General features: G+C 38.0%; 1 protein-coding gene across 4 annotated transcripts in view; it reads right to left on the reverse strand.

Moving 5' to 3' along the window:
- The window catches only part of LRP6 (LDL receptor related protein 6), a 178,463-nt gene that overhangs the window by 52,182 nt on the left and 109,979 nt on the right, over nt 1–16,302 (reverse strand). For all 4 annotated transcript variants that reach the window (XM_027541366.1, XM_027541364.1, XM_027541365.1 and 1 more), the window contains one exon: nt 906–1,122. In XM_027541366.1, the coding sequence (XP_027397167.1) occupies nt 906–1,122 (217 nt within the window). The remainder of the gene's footprint in view (nt 1–905; nt 1,123–16,302) is intronic.

Consider the following 16,302-nt stretch of genomic DNA (forward strand, 5'->3'; position numbering starts at 1 on the left):
GGACTCCGGGAGTTGGTGATGGACAGGGAAGCCTGGCGTGCTGCGGTTCATGGGGTCGCAAAGAGCTGGACACGACTGAGCGACTGAACTGAACTGAAAACGGAGCAGGTCAACTCTTATGCTGATCAACTGGGAAAAAACGTATGACAAAATTATTTTCCTGTGTACCCATAGGAGGCTTTAAGCAAACTGCATTATTCATACAATAGAAGTTCTTTTTCTGACAGTGTGTGGGTATTAAGTTTAGCCCTTCAATTCAAACTATGAGGCCAGTATTGAACCAACATTTAAAGGTCCATCCTTGCCAATCAATCCAATGACTTGTGTTCTCATTTGTCCCTGGGTAAACACTTAAAGAAACTTCTTGATTCAAAAATTAATCATGGATACCTAGATGGTACCCAGCACTGGGTCATCCAAAAGTATCACTGAACTTGGCAATATGCTGAAAACTGGTCTGGAGGTTTCAGGAACCAGAAGAAAGCGATTTGGAGTATTTCTTCCTGGGATGTTTATTTGGGTTTGACCGTGAGATGTGGAAGGAAGTTGACTGATATTAGCCTTGGAAAGAAGGTAACTGTCTAAAAACTGTTCACTGTCTTCCTTGACATAGCCACTATGAAACATCATGTGATATGAAGTGAAAGGCAACAAATTTTTAAGAAAAACGTAAAATGTACTTGTACCACAAAGAATTTATTAACTTCGTGAGCTTCAACAAATTAAATAATCTCCTTAAAAGAGAGAAGAAAAAAAAAGGTCCATTTCTCATTACAGAAAGCTTAACAGATGATTTTTACATCCACTCAAAACATCAACAATTTACACTGCTGACTTTATAGGCTGCTAACTATATCTTTTCTCATTCCTGGTTCATCCTCTAAGAGAACTGTGAAATTACCTACCAATGACTCGATGAACATTCGTGGCCTTCAGGCCCATGAGGTCAGGGAGCTGATCGATGATGACTTCCCGCTCTGCGCTTCGTTTGTGTACTCTTTCGATGCTCCGCCTCTGCCAGTCAGTCCAGTAGACATAGTCACCCAACAAGGTAAACCCAAATATGTGGGGGATTTTGTCTTCCACGAGCACTCGTCTCCCAGTCCCATCGGTATTCATAACCTTCAAGTTTAAGTTTAAAGAGAAGGAAGAGAAAAAGATGTGTACTTATTCTTTATATATGTAAAAAACGACAAAAACCAACCATGCTTTTGTCAAAATCCAAGAGATCTTAGTTATTTCTATTACAATGCTTTCACAAAATGACAACATGCTGATTTAATAAGAATGATTTCAAAGACTCAACATAGGCTCATATTTAACTTCTATTTCTCTATTCTCTTATTAACCTTCCTTCTAGAAATTCTGACATTAGATTTAGTATGCATCTCCTATATTAAATGACCAAACAGAAGTACAATATTGTCACCTTAAGTTTGCCTGTCCATCTGTCTTCAAATTAGTATATACCTTTGCAAACATTATACCAGTATATATTTTGTTTTACGACACATTTTATTTTATCCTGAGAGTTTTGCCTTTTTAATATCTAAGGAAACAGATTCAAATAAGGTCACACAGCTTGTAAACAGAATTGGTGTCTTTTTTAGGACTCCTCCTACTTAGTATATTTCTTATTTCACTGTTTGAAGATTTTTTTTTAAACTACACATAATGGATTCTCAATAATCCCTCAGTCCTCAAAGGTTCTAATCACAAAACTGTCAGGTGTTTGACACTCTAGATACTCTCTCTACAACCAAGTTTCAAATAACTAGGCCATATCTACAGTAACATGATTAAATTCACCCTGACACTTTCATTACGCACAGAAGCAAATTCTCTAGAAGTGGCAAAGGCATCTAACCTGTCTCTGACACTGCAGAAACACGTACTAATCTTCTGTTCTAAAACACAGGAAGTCTTCCGAAGCACCAACTTTCAAGTTCCCAAATGAGAACATTTCTACCATTTAAAGTGGTCTGGGGATCTCCCTGGTGGTCCTCTGGCTAAGATTGCAATCTCCCAAATAAAGGCCACCTGGGTTCAATCCTTGGTCAGGGAACTAAATTTCATATGCTTCAACTAAAAATCCCATTAGAAACAACTAAGACTCAGTGCAGCCAAATAAATAAATAAAAACTCAAAAAAAAAAAGTAGTCTGGGTGCCAGGCAAATCAGCCTTCAGAAATGTCATTCTGTGGCTAAAAACCTGTACATACAAACATCTGCCACCCACTCACCTAAAAAGAAATATCAGGTATAATCTTAGGCAAGTACTAATTTTTTATCCATAAATTATATTCCATGTAAATCAATACTATGATGCCTAGATGGAATGACAAGCAAATACCTTCTCTCTCCTCTCTAAAAATTTTAAAATACTTGCTGACCTTTCCAAAACAGCCAACTCTTTGAAACAAAATATTTAAAATCTGAGCAAAATTATGCTATACTCTTATATCTTCAACTGCAAATATTGACTTACATCTGATGGAAGAGAGATTATATTAAATGTTTATATCTGATACAACAGGACTTCTATTAATCCAACTGAATAAATCTGTCTTTAAACAGAATGTGAAGTAAGCCAGAAGGAAAAACACCAATACAGTATACTAACGCATATATATGGAATTTAGAAAGATGGTAACGATAACCCTGTATACGAGACAGCAAAAGAGACACCGATGTATAGAACAGGCTTATGGACTCTGTGGGAGAGGGAGAGGGTGGGAAGATTTGGGAGAATGGCATTGAAACATGTGAAATGTCATGTATGAAATGAGATGCCAGTCCAGGTTCAATGCACGATGCTGGATGCTTGGGGCTGGTGCACTGGGACGACCCAGAGGGATGGTATGGGGAGGGAGGAGGGAGGAGGGTTCAGGATGGGGAACACATGTATACCTGTGGTGGATTCATTTTGATATTTGGCAAAATAAATTATTTGAAAAAAAACAAAAACAAAAAAAATAAATAAACAAACAGAATGTTTCTAAAAGTAAAAAACATAGTTCAAAATAATTAATTACTACTCCAACCCCTAATATTAAACACTTTTTAAGGTTAATAATTTCTCCTTAATTTGAGACATGAGTTTAGTTTTTTTATATTCACATTTTCTTGCAACAGACCATTCCTGGATATATTTCATGATGTCTATGGCTTATCTTGAAGTTATTTTGATATTTAATAAAAGTAAAATGACTAAGTGGTCACTTTTGATAATCTGTTTACTTATCTAACTAGAAAGTCATCTCAAGAATACCAGGAACCTAATTCATCTACTTCCTTATTACATCGGTTCATAGCTACGATTAGAGTCTCATGAAGAACTCAATAAATATTTTTAAAACAATTTTTAAAAAGACAGCAGTTTCCTAAGACACTCAAGAAAGCTTCTTAAAAATGAAAATGAAAATGTATAGAACAGTTCTTATCCTCAGATCCTAGTTTGGCCGTGTGCATGAATAAAAATTATCCTTGCTCAAATTTTAAATTCACATAAAAATGCACACTGCAGTCTACTTTGGGAGAATGAATACATTCCTGATTCCCTCCTATAACCAGAGCTCCAAGAAAGAATTTCTGGCCCCATTTTACTACTTACTGCCTGGAAACTCTGATCAGGGTGAAAAATCTTTCCTATATAAGATCTAATTTAAAAAAAGACTAGCATTTTGAAGGAAGGCTTATGCGTGTGTATTTAAAAGAAGTATATGTGAAATTTTATAGATTTTAATAAAGTATATTAGCATATTTTTTGTTGTCTTGTCACTAGTTTGTGTCCGACTCTTTGCGACCCTGCCAGGTTCCTCTGTTCATGGGATTATCCAGGCAAGAATACTGGAGTGGACTGCCATTTCCTTCTCCAGGGGATCTTCCAACCCAGGGGTAGAACCATGTCTCCTGCCATGGCAGGCGGATTCCACACCGCTGGGCCACCAGGGAAGCCCTATTAGGATATTAAAAAACATAATTTAGAATAGTCGTTATTGTAGGTAGGAAAAGCTTATTTTAAAACTTGGTCTTTTTGCTTTCATCATAATATGGAGATTCTCTCTTGACTCTGGTATCTTCCTCTACCCTCCTTGCAAGAATTTCCTCCCAATACTATTTCCTTCCTTACCAGTAGCTCCAATTTCTCCCTCTCCGTAAGGTCCTTCTTTTTTGCCTTTAACACAACAGTTTCCACCATCTTAGAAAGATTTTTAAAAGCTGAAAGATTCCGTTTTTATTATTTGACAGTGATCTGTAACTGCTGCCTCCACCTAACACCACTCAGTCCCTTCACTCCTACAACCGGCTGACAACCTGTGACTCAGACAAATTTAACTACTGAAAACGATCAAAGACTACTTCCTTGTTTTTCTCAGCTTTTGTTAAGTTTGCCTCTTTTGACTCACTGAAACTCTACACTGGGTTTTCATGGCACAGATCTGATGTTGCTTCTTTTTCTATACAAAGACTGCTTTCTATCTCTTCATTTCACTGGTTCCTCTTTCCTTTTTCAAACCTGGCTGGGGATTTTCCAAGATTTCCTGAGTTGTTCTCTGTAAAACATCATTTAACAAGACAATCAAGTCTTATGCCTTTACTATTTATTACCTTCTGCAGAAAAATTACAAATATGGCAAGCTCTGGTCTAAGGTCTCATTAGTCTCTGCTGCAGTATTTCCCAAGGCATCTCCCAGAAAATGTACTGTTACCTCACCCAAAATGTCATATACGGAACAGGAAACCTATCTCCTCCATTAGGGGTAGGAGTTCATCATCCTATTAGACAGCATCTAACACAGACTGCTGAACAGTCTGTATTTTAGAACCCTAAAATAATAGTTTCTTATAAGTGTACAGTACATTAAGACATGTTTGATTTTATTTTATTCCTAGATTCAGTATTGTCTTGCATCAGCTATTTTACTTTTAATAAATTAACACTAATTTTGCTGATTACTATGCTCAAATACTGGCCTTCCTGTTAAAATTTACTTGCTGATCTAAATGCATACACCAGTTGTCCAATACTGAACTTGTTTTTAAAAATAAAACCTAAATTTCTACTTCAAAAATGCTACAGGATTAACCAACTCTCTTTTTTCAGTTATGTGTCCTGCAACATTCCTGATGCTTCATTTTGATAAATTAACAATTTAAACACAAATAGCTGATTAAATATGAATTCAGATAACAGGCAAAGAATAAAACTGAAAATCACAGGGAGAAATATAACAAAGAAACAATTCCAAAAGATTCTCCTGGTTCACAAAACCCAGCATGTTCTCTTTAGCATTTACTCTTCATTCTTTTGCTCTCTAAAAATCTCTTTATGGGGAAATTCACTGGTGATCCAACGGTTAGGACTCTGCTTCCACTTCAGGGGGCACAGGCTTGATATTTGGTTGGGGAACTAAGATCCCACATGTCTCATGACTCGGCCAAACGCAACAAAACAGAACATCTTTTATGATTATCTAACAATATTCTGGCAGAATTCAACAGATTTGGATTTTAAATATAAACCCTATCACTCATGAGATAAGGCAATTTCTCATACAAAAAACAGGAGAACATATCATGCTAAATTATTTAATGAATAAGACTGTTTACTTATTAGCACAGTATCAGATGTGTAGTACATGTTTACTAAATGCTGTTTTTCCCCTTCGTTGTTTTTAGTAAAATGCTTTAGTCCCTAAAAGTAAATAGCTACACTTAAATGACTACATTTAATTTAGCAAAATATAGCACTTCAAAATAAAAATAAATAAATATAGAAGCATATGTGGAAATAAAAGACCAAACCATCACACACTTTTTAAACAGAATAAAAGCAACAGACCTTTCTGTATCCTGGCAACTAGTGGGAAACTGCAAGGCTGCAGCCTTTGCTCATTTCTAACACCCATTTTTACTGTTTGCTTATGCCCACCACTTCATGGGAAATAGATGGGGAAAGAGTGGAAACAGTGTCAGACTTTATTTTTCTGGGCTCCAAAATCACTACAGATGGTGACTGCAGCCATGAAATTAAGACACTTACTCCTTGGAAGGAAAGTTATGACCAACCTAGATAGCATATTCAAAAGCAGAGACATTACTTTGCCAACAAAGGTCCGTCTAGTCAAGGCTATGGTTTTTCCTGTGGTCATGTATGGATGTGAGAGTTGGACTGTGAAGAAGGCTGAGCGCCGAAGAATTGATGCCTTTGAACTGTGGTGTTGGAGAAGACTCTTGAGAGTCCCTTGCACTGCAAGGAGATCCAACCAGTCCATTCTGAAGGAGATCAGCCCTGGGATTTCTTTGGAAGGAATGAGGCTAAAGCTGAAACTCCAGTACTTTGGCCACCTCATGCGAAGAGCTGACTCACTGGGAAAGACTCTGATGCTGGGAGGGATTGGGGGCAGGAGGAGAAGGGGATGACAGAGGATGAGATGGCTGGATGGCATCACCGACTCGATGGACGTGAGTCTCAGTGAACTCTGGGAGTTGGTGATGGACAGGGAGGCCTGGCGTGCTGCGATTCATGGGGTCGCAAAGTGTCAAACACGACTGAGCGACTGATCTGATCTGATCTGATCTATGCAACTTAGATGCACATTAACTAAAACAGTAAGCACAAAGGAGTAAACAGTTGGACAATTTAATTGGAATATACTTTTTTTTTTTAACTTTACAATATTGTATTGGTTTTGCCATATATCAACATGAATCCGCCACAGGTATACATGTGTTTCCATCCTGAACCCTCCTCCGTCCCTGTACCATCCCTCTGGGTCGTCCCAGTGCACCAGCCCTAAGCATCCAGTATCGTGCATCGAACCTGGACTTTCACTGTTCTATGAGACCCTCACTGCAATCCCCAGAATCAATGACCATACTTACTAAATGCAAATCACATGAAAAACATGATGAATGCTGAGAAGTTTACAATAGGGGCCCTTCTAGCTAAGGGTTACAATCCAATTGAGGAGGTAATCTACATTTATATTAAAACCACACACATACACCCTTCTCTGGTCTACAGCTGATCAGAAAAAACTTGAGCCAGAAGTAGCAGTTCAAATCCACCTCCAAGAATTAGAAGAATTTTGACAAAGAAAAAAAGAAAATGATTTAAGTTGAATGAAAAAGGAATATTTAAATGAATTAAAAAAGTAACACAGTCCAGAATGTCTTGTTTGACTAAAAGAAACGCTTTGAGGTAAAAAGAATACATACAAAAGGGACTCAAAGAGACAGCTTCAGGCAGATATCACCTGATAGCCAGGTATGAAGTTCCAGATAAGAAAACTACAGAAAACAAGAAACTTATGAAAGCCACTTTAAGGAGAGTGACATAACACAGCTATGTTTCAGGAAGACCTCATGTAGCGTATCACTGTGTCCTGACTGTGCTAAAGATAACTATCTCAAATGCAGAATTATGGTTAATAGGGCATTCCTAGTAGCTCAATAGTAAAGCATTTGCCTGCCAATGCAGGAGACAAGGGTTCAATCCCTGGTCCAGAATCCCACTTGCCACAGAGCAGCTAAGCCCATGCACCACAACTATGGAGCCTGTGCTCTAGAGCCCGGGAGCCACAACTGCCGAGCCCATGCACCCAACTACTGAAGCTGGTGCACCCTAGAGCCCATGTTCCACAACAAGAGAAGGCACCACAATGAGAGGCCTGCACACCGCAACTGGAGAGTAGTCCACGCCCATCACAACTAGAGAAAGCCTGCACAGCAACAAAGACCCAGCACAGCCCCCTCCCCCAAAACTTAAGTATTATAGTTAATAAAATATTTTCAATTTTCATGGGATGATAATGTGTCTGTGTGTGCGGGTCTGAATGTTTGCAATCCCATGGACTGTAGCCCACCAGGCTCCTCTGTCCATGGGATTTCCCAGGCAACGGAACTGGAATGGGTTGTCATTTCTTTCTCCAGGGGATCTTCCCCACCCAGGGATCCAAACCCAAGTCTCCTGTATTGACAGGCAGATTATTTACCACCACGCCACCTAGGAAGCCACAGAATAATAGAGGTCCAAAAAATCCCTTTTCTTGGGGTTAATTAGCCCTGTTTTGGAATTCAGAATTTTTTCTTGAAATATAGAAAAGTTAACACAATGCACACAGCATATCACCTCTACCTGGGTCCAGGGCAACACTTCATTGCCAAGCATAATAATATTTTTGCTGAAAGACATACACATATTCCCACAAAGGAACATAAACAGAGACTACAATTGGTCTTACACTACTTCAAGTCAGGGTCTTTACCAACTTAATTAACAAAAACAATTTTCAGTTTTGAGAGCTTTTTAGATTTCAGAATTGTACATAAGGACTGCAGGTTAGGAGTGCTTTGCTGACCTTTACTCTGATCCCCTGACAAAACTGAGGCTTAGATCAGTGTTAATGCTGCTCTAAGTGCAAGCAAGGGTCTCAGAAAAAAGAAAAAAACATGCAAAGGACACGCTTAAAAGTTAAAAGGTAAGGTAACTTTTAGCAACATCTGGCAAAACAACAAATGATAATCTTTAGAATAGCAGAGTCCAAGGACTCAAATACAGTTCCCTAAAAGCCACAGCTAAGGATTCTATATAGCTTTAGCACATTAGAACATTAGTCCCTTCTAGCTAGCTATTCCTTCTTCTCTCACTTGAAAGGCAAAACTAAAAATCTTTTGTTTGGGGTTTTTTTTGGCGGGGGGGCGAGGAGGGGGGGTACTGGAGTAAATACAGTACTAACTTAAAGCTAGATGTAGCAGCTCTATTTCAAATTCAACAGTGTAACTAAGATATGCTAAAGACACTTTCAATATAACTTTGTAAGCACACCTATCCCCTTGACTACTCCCCTTAACTATCTTCCCATTCTTGACTGCTATAGCTTTTTACAACTGAGTTGAGTCTAGAATAGTGCTGTCCGAACAAAGTATAATACAACTCACAAATGTGAGTCCTGTGTAATTTAAATTTTTCTAGGAGCCAGAATTTTTTTAAGTTTAAAAAAATATATATTAATTTATTCAAGTATATCCAAAATATTTTTACTTCAAAATGTAATCTTTAGAACTTTTGCTGAGATTTTAATACTAATATTTACAGTCTTCTCAGTATGCATTTAACACTTTAAGCATCTCAATTCAGAGTAACCACACTGTAGGTGCTCTGTGGACATACATGGCCACTGACTCCCACAGTGGACTGTGCAGGATTAGAATTTAATGGTGGTGACTATACAGCCCACAACAAAGTTAATTTATTCCTGTTTTAAATTTAAATTAAACCTCCATCCCCTCTCAAACCTGCCTGCCACCTTCGATGCTGCCCTAGACTCTCAGGCTCGGTAGAACCAGAAACAAATGTTTTCCATTTGAGCTTTCTTCCCTCCCCAGCTAAACTAAATTCTAATACGGGTTAAAATTACTTCAAAAAAATGGTTTCTCATGAGAAGAATGAACAAAACGCTACTTGTTTCATCTTTTATCACATTTTCAAGTTTACATTTCAAAGTACCAGCTGAGATTTGTTAAGAATAAGGACAAAGGCCTGATTTCATTTCTTTCTGGTTATTTCAAAACAGAAGTATTAAAACCACATTTATTGATTACTGCAGATGGTGATTGCAGCCATGAAATAAAAAGACGCTTACTCCTTGGAAGGAAAGTTATGACCAACCTAGATAGCACATTCAAAACCAGAGACATTACTTTGCCAACAAAGGTCCGTCTACTCAAGGCTATGGTTTTTCCAGTGGTCATGTATGGATGTGAGAGTTGGACTGTGAAGAAAACTGAGCCCCAAAGAACTGATGCTTTTGAACCGTGGTGTTGGAGAAGACTCGAGAGTCCCTTGGACTGCAAGGAAATCCAATCAGTCCATCCTAAAGGAGCTCAGTCCTGGATGTTCACTGGAAGGACTGATGTTGAAGCTGAAACTCCAAAACTCTGGCCACCTCATGCGAAGAGCTGACTCATTGGAAAAGACCCTGATGCTGGGAGGGATTGAGGGCAGGAGGAGAAGGGGACGACAGAGGATGAGATGGTTGGATGGCATCACCAACTCAATGGACATGGGTTTGGGTAGACTCCGGGAGTTGGGTGATGGACAGGGAGGCCTGGTGTGCTGCGGTTCATTGGGTCACAAAGAGTCGGACATGACTGAGCAACTGAACTGAACTGAACCTGCCATTACATTTATATCTGCCATCTCCTTGGCTCTCCCCATCTCACTGGCTCTCACTAGGGAGAGGTTAGGTGGTTCCTAAGTATCTTTACTCCACTTTAATATTGGCCTGAAATTTTCCATAAGTAAAAAAAATTGAAAAAAAAATGGAGGAAAGATAACAGTCCAAGGGCATGTGAATAATGATATAATAGTTATTAACAAATGCTATCATTTTTGTTATTCATACAATGTAGGCAGCAATTTATAAGAGTAGTCTGAAGAGATTAAGGGATCAAAAGTTTAAACAAAATGTGACTGTGAGACCTTGCACCTAAAGAACTCTGTATTTCTCTTTATACTGATTCTAAGGATTACTTTGTGAAATCTGTTTCCTTCCATTACTTTTGCAGAGTTGACACTTCTTAGCAAATTGGCTTCTACCCTAAACATTTCTTTAATCAACCACACAATCTCTCTTCTAGGCAAAAGCAACACAGTAAAACAAGAACATGTTGCTTTGTCTCAAAGAAAATTACTATTACATTCTCATACCCAAGGAGTAACAGTTTTGGACAGGTTACTAGGTTTGTAAATACCATTTTAAGCCTCTTTATGTTTAAAATAACAACCCAAATCCTGGTAAAAGACTGCTTGTACACTGTGAACCCAGAACAAATGCACCATTTTAGCAGATTCCAAAAGATTACCCTTATGCTTTAAAAGTTGAGCCAACACTAATTAAATCTTCTGGCAACTCTTGAGGTTGTGCTTCATCGTATTACCTCAGAGTGGTTTAATTAAACTGAAATTAGGCTTCTGTCACTCCTAAAATCTACCTCCAAATCTGAACCAGAGTCTCCAGTGGTTTCAGCTGCTTCAACCACATTGTGGTACGGATTTAACTTTCCGAGGCATTCCCAAATATTACAAACCACACTTAGAATATGGGCTACAACAAGAAACAGATGTGGGTTAACCAGAACATTATCTTCACAGATAGGAGGTAATGGCAAACCTTCTGTAGACATGACATCCGTTTTTGAGCAGTTTCGTCAGCTCATTAAATGTCAACACAGGATTACCCATCTTGGAATGCAGCCAGTCTGCTACCAAAGTTGCTGCTATGCAACTTCTCTTGACTAGACATGTCCGAGAAATAGATGACAACAGGACAATCAGGCACCCATCACGAAATGAACTGGGGGTACTATCACATTCCAAAGGAAATTCAAACGAACCATTCCTCTTATAATAGCCCAGCCAATACTCAAAATTATCAGTGAATTATTAGTTTATATATTATGTATATAAACAATTATACACTACAGAGGTTAACATAATTAATATATATTAATATATAATTATATATATATGACAAATAGGTATCATTGGGGTTGATTCATACACTCCATAGGGTATAAAGTATAATTTCACAGAAATGGCATTTTTGAAAACAGAAAACAATATATATTGATGACAATAACATTTCAGTCACACAGAATCTCACTGGAGTGAGAAGTAAAGAGAAACGCTTTGCACCCAGTAGGGGAAACAGAGGGATATTCTGCATCTGTTTAAGAGAGCAGTAAGAACAAATTCAGTGCTGCATTTAAAGACTTTAACCTACTTCAAGACATTTTAAGTCTGAGTAAATACAAGTGATTTTCAATATGGAAAAAGAAAGTGTCACACTTGCACTAGGTAGTTTTATAGTATTTTTAGAAGGAGTCACGCTTAGAATATCAAACATTTGCAGTTACTATGCTCTTTTACAGACAAGAGCTACAGATTGCTATTGTGATCGGAGCATTCTAAAACAAGAATTACTCAGCAAAACTATAAAATTGAGAACAGATTTTCAGCTGAAGGTATCGTTAAGATGAAAACCAAGACCACCTTAGTCAATTTACTCAACTGCTTCAGAGACACCTCTGAGAACCTCACTGTCCTGGAGCCTTTAATAAACCCTACTGGGAGAAACATCAGCATATTAACAAGTGAAAATTGATCCCTTTCCTCTCACTCAAGAATAACTTATGTACACTCCATTTGGAGTCTTAGTAGGGAAAAAAATTGTCTTAGTAATTAAGGCAAATTACTCCAGTACCAATGAGCATGCCTTATGTCCAGATTCTGGCTTTTAAATACTGCTACTGCTAAGTCACTTCAGTCGTGTCCGACTCTGTGCGACCCCACAGACAGCAGCCCACTAGGCTCCTCTGTCCCTGGGATTCTCCAGGCAAGGATACTGGGGTGGGTTGCCATTTCCTTCTCCAATGCATAAAAGTGAAAAGTCAAAGTGAAGTTGCTCAGTCGTGCCCGACTCTTAGCGACCCCATGGACTGGAGCCTACCAGGCTCCTCCGTCCATGGGATTTTCCAGGCAAGAGTACTGGAGTGGGGTGCCATTAAAAAGAACCATGGCTTCTTGGCACGGGAAATAAGAGAAAGCTGGACTATACTGTTGTTTCAAAAAAGTGAGTTTAAAATGATGGGGACTCCTTACAAAATTAAAGTCCCATATGATCCAGCAATCCTACTTCTGGTACAGATTGCAAAATGGGATCGATCCCAAAGAGGTATCTGCACCTCATATTTATTGTGGTATGGTTATTCACAATAGCCCAGAGGTGGAACCAACTTAAATGCCCATCAAAAGATGAATGGTTAGAGAAAATGTAGTATAGGCATAAAATGGAATATTATTCAGCCTAAAAAAATGATGGGAATCCTATCACATGACACAAACATGGATGAACCTTGCGGACATTATGCTACATGAGATACAGCCAGTCACAAAAAGGTATCAATCAGTTCAGTCGCTCGGTCGTGTCCAACTCTTTGCGACCCCACGAACTGCAGCACGCCAGGCCTCCCTGTCCACCACCAACTCCCGGAGATCACTCAGACTCACGTTCATTGAGTCAGTGATGCCATCCAGCCATCTCATCCTCTGTCGTCCCCTTTTCCTCCTGCCCCCAATCCCTCCCAGCATCAGAGTCTTTTCCATTGAGTCAACTCCTCACATGAGGTGGTCAAAGTATTGGAGTTTCAGCTTTAGCATCATTCCTTCCAAAGAAATCCCAGGGCTGATCTCCTTTAGAATGGACTGGTTGGGTCTCCTTGCAGTCCAAGGGACTCTCAAGAGTCTTCTCCAACACCACAGTTCAAAAGCATCAATTCTCTGGCGCTCAGCTTTCTTCACAGTCCAACTCTCGCATCCATACATAACCACTGGAAAAACCGTAGCCTTGACTAGATGGACCTTTGTTGGCAAAGTAATGTCTCTGCTTTTGAATATGCTATCTAGGTTGGTCATAACTTTCCTTCCAACTGCGTAATTCCACTTAGACGAGTTATCTAAAGTAATGAAATCCTGAGAATCAGAAAATAAAATGGTGTTTGCCAGGAGTTGTTCAATAGGAATGGAGATTCAGTTTTGCAAGATAAGAAAGTTCGAGAGATCTTGAACAATAATGCACATATAATTAGCACCACTGTATGTTTTAAAATGGTTAAGGTGGTAGCTTTTATGTTATGTGTTTTTCACCACAATTAAAAAAAAAAAAGGACACATGTGAAAAGAACATGGAATCACCTTGATGGTACTCCTATTGCCAATTCTGGGATAATCTTTGCAACAACATAATGATGACAATGGAATGTAACCTGTGGAATAAACTGAACATCCATGGGCTCATATATAGAAATATGTATGTACAAATATACATGAATAACTGAATAAATAGGAAAGGGGAAACCTCTTCCTTATGAGAGAATTTCAATTAATATAATAGGAATAATGGAAATGGTGTAAGCGTTCATTTCCTGGTGATCACTATTCTCTGAGTATATAAAACAAATCTGGGTGAAAGTTTTACTACTCTTGCCAATTTTCTGTTGAAGTCTGCAATTATTTCAAAAACAAACAGGCAGCAGAACTCAACACAAAAAGTATTGTACAGGAAACCTGAATTCTATTGTTTTCTTTCTAAGTAGAAAGCTCTATGACCTTTGGCAAATAAAAGAAGCTAATCAGAAAGCACCAAGCACTGCTCCAGTTTAAGAAACAAAACCTGGGTTAGAGAAAATAAATGTTTGCTTGAGTATAGGGAAGTATCCAGAAACCATCTGATGATAATATCTAAACTGTCTGAACATGGCTTTTTTCCCCAAAGACAATGATACTCTGAAAACACATGAAATACCGTTTCCTTACTATCTGCAGACTAATGAAATCCATTGTAACCCAGAAGAGTTTGGGGTTTTCTCCCCCATATTTTAAGAACAACACTGTAACTAACACAAAAATAGTATTATAAATCTCAACCAGACATAAAAACCAAGTCATAAATCAATCCAAAATCAAAAATGAATGAACAACAAAACTAAATAAGTCTGAGCAAGGGCTAGATTAATAGCAAAGCCTCTAATTTCAGTCCTACTTACTAACTACAATCCTGGAAGATTTCAGAAGTTCAAAATAATAAATGAAATAACAAAACACTAGTCTACTGAAAATCTCAGCACAATAAAAGGGATTCTAACTCCTTCCCTGAGATTATTATTTCAGATCATATCTACCAAAAAAACAATCACAGTACAATGAATGAAGAGTCTGGGAACTCAGAGTTCAACCAAAAAATTAACAGGGCCTGCATTATAACATTCTTAACATTTAAAACTGAAAACTACATTTAAAGTGGGGGGGGGGGAGACAGACTGAAGGTGAATCCTTTGCTCATTATGGATAACTTTAGGAATGACTATTACACAAATTCCTTAAATAGCTGGTGATAACTTAAGGTGAAAATGCTTGTCATTGTTAACACTGTTCAATGTTTTGCAAATTCCCTCCCAAGAAGTCCCAAAATTGTGGTCCTTGCTATTTATATGACTGTTTACCCTTTCCAAATCTAATAACAATAAAAATAAAATCTCTGTGACCCCATTTGAAGTATATATAATAGCTTCCAAGCTACAGGGAAATAAGCGCCTGAAAAATGTTTTACATGGACTCAATTAACATCTACATATTTGGCAAGCTTCAAACAACAGCTTTCAACATTTATTTAAACCCGTCACACATGTTAATAATGAAGTAGTCCGCACAGAGGTCAATGCAAAATCTAAATGAATAGCTTACCAGAAGTTAATATCAGTAAAACTGAGTTACGAAGATACTGAACCTCCAATACGCCAAGTTTTCCTTAGGTGAGAGGAATTACAGGCACAGTATATAAGGAAAAATTTAAAGGAAAAAAAAAAAGTCATGTCATCTGTGATATACATTCCTTCTTAGCAATTCTCCCAAGCAAAATGCTTTATTTGTTCTTACCCTATGATATGCAATTAGTATAAAAAGCACCAGAAAATGTTAAAGCTGGAAGGAACGTCAATATCATCAGCTTCAAATGATCTCAATGGTCAAAATACAAAGACCAGCAATTATGTGAATTACCTATAGTCACCCAGGTAAATGGCAAGATCATGTGAGAACTAGGTTCAATATCACAAAAGGATTCAATAAAGATCTAGAGATTACCTCCATAAGAACTAAAAACTGTTATAAATTGTAAAGAGGTTGACCTCTCTTCTCAAGAAAGTGGGACACTGAAAGTCAGCACTCCTACTACATGGGTAGAGAAACCAAAGGGACAAAACAGGCACTTGCCAAAATAATCAGACGGTAACTAAAAACAGCTCCCCACATATTAAACGGCTTAATACCAAAACATGAGATGAAAACGTGTAATACGATAATATTTAAAAAATGATACAAGTGCAAGTTCAAACTTGGTCACTAAAATGCTTTCTAAGTACCAACGTGTATCAGACTATCCTAATTTACACAGATAAAATTATTCTAACTCCAAAGTGAGGTAAATGCATCTTGCCTGGTGAGACTCACGGGTCTGTTGCGGCAGTTCAGGAAAAGTATGATTACATCTATCATCCAGCAAGTTTCTCTCATCATAAATATGTGCAATAATTATTTTAGAGCCAAAGTAGAGTGGATAATGAGATGACAGAGCTTATAATTGGATGATGTACTACTCTGCCTACTGCAGATTGTAGCAACAAGTTTAAAAATGTTGTTAGAAATGTACATCAACTTTCATATAGGTATCAAACAGG

The sequence above is a fragment of the Bos indicus x Bos taurus genome, chromosome 5 (genome assembly GCF_003369695.1).
Source record: "Bos indicus x Bos taurus breed Angus x Brahman F1 hybrid chromosome 5, Bos_hybrid_MaternalHap_v2.0, whole genome shotgun sequence".
Classification (NCBI taxonomy): Eukaryota; Metazoa; Chordata; class Mammalia; order Artiodactyla; family Bovidae; genus Bos; species Bos indicus x Bos taurus.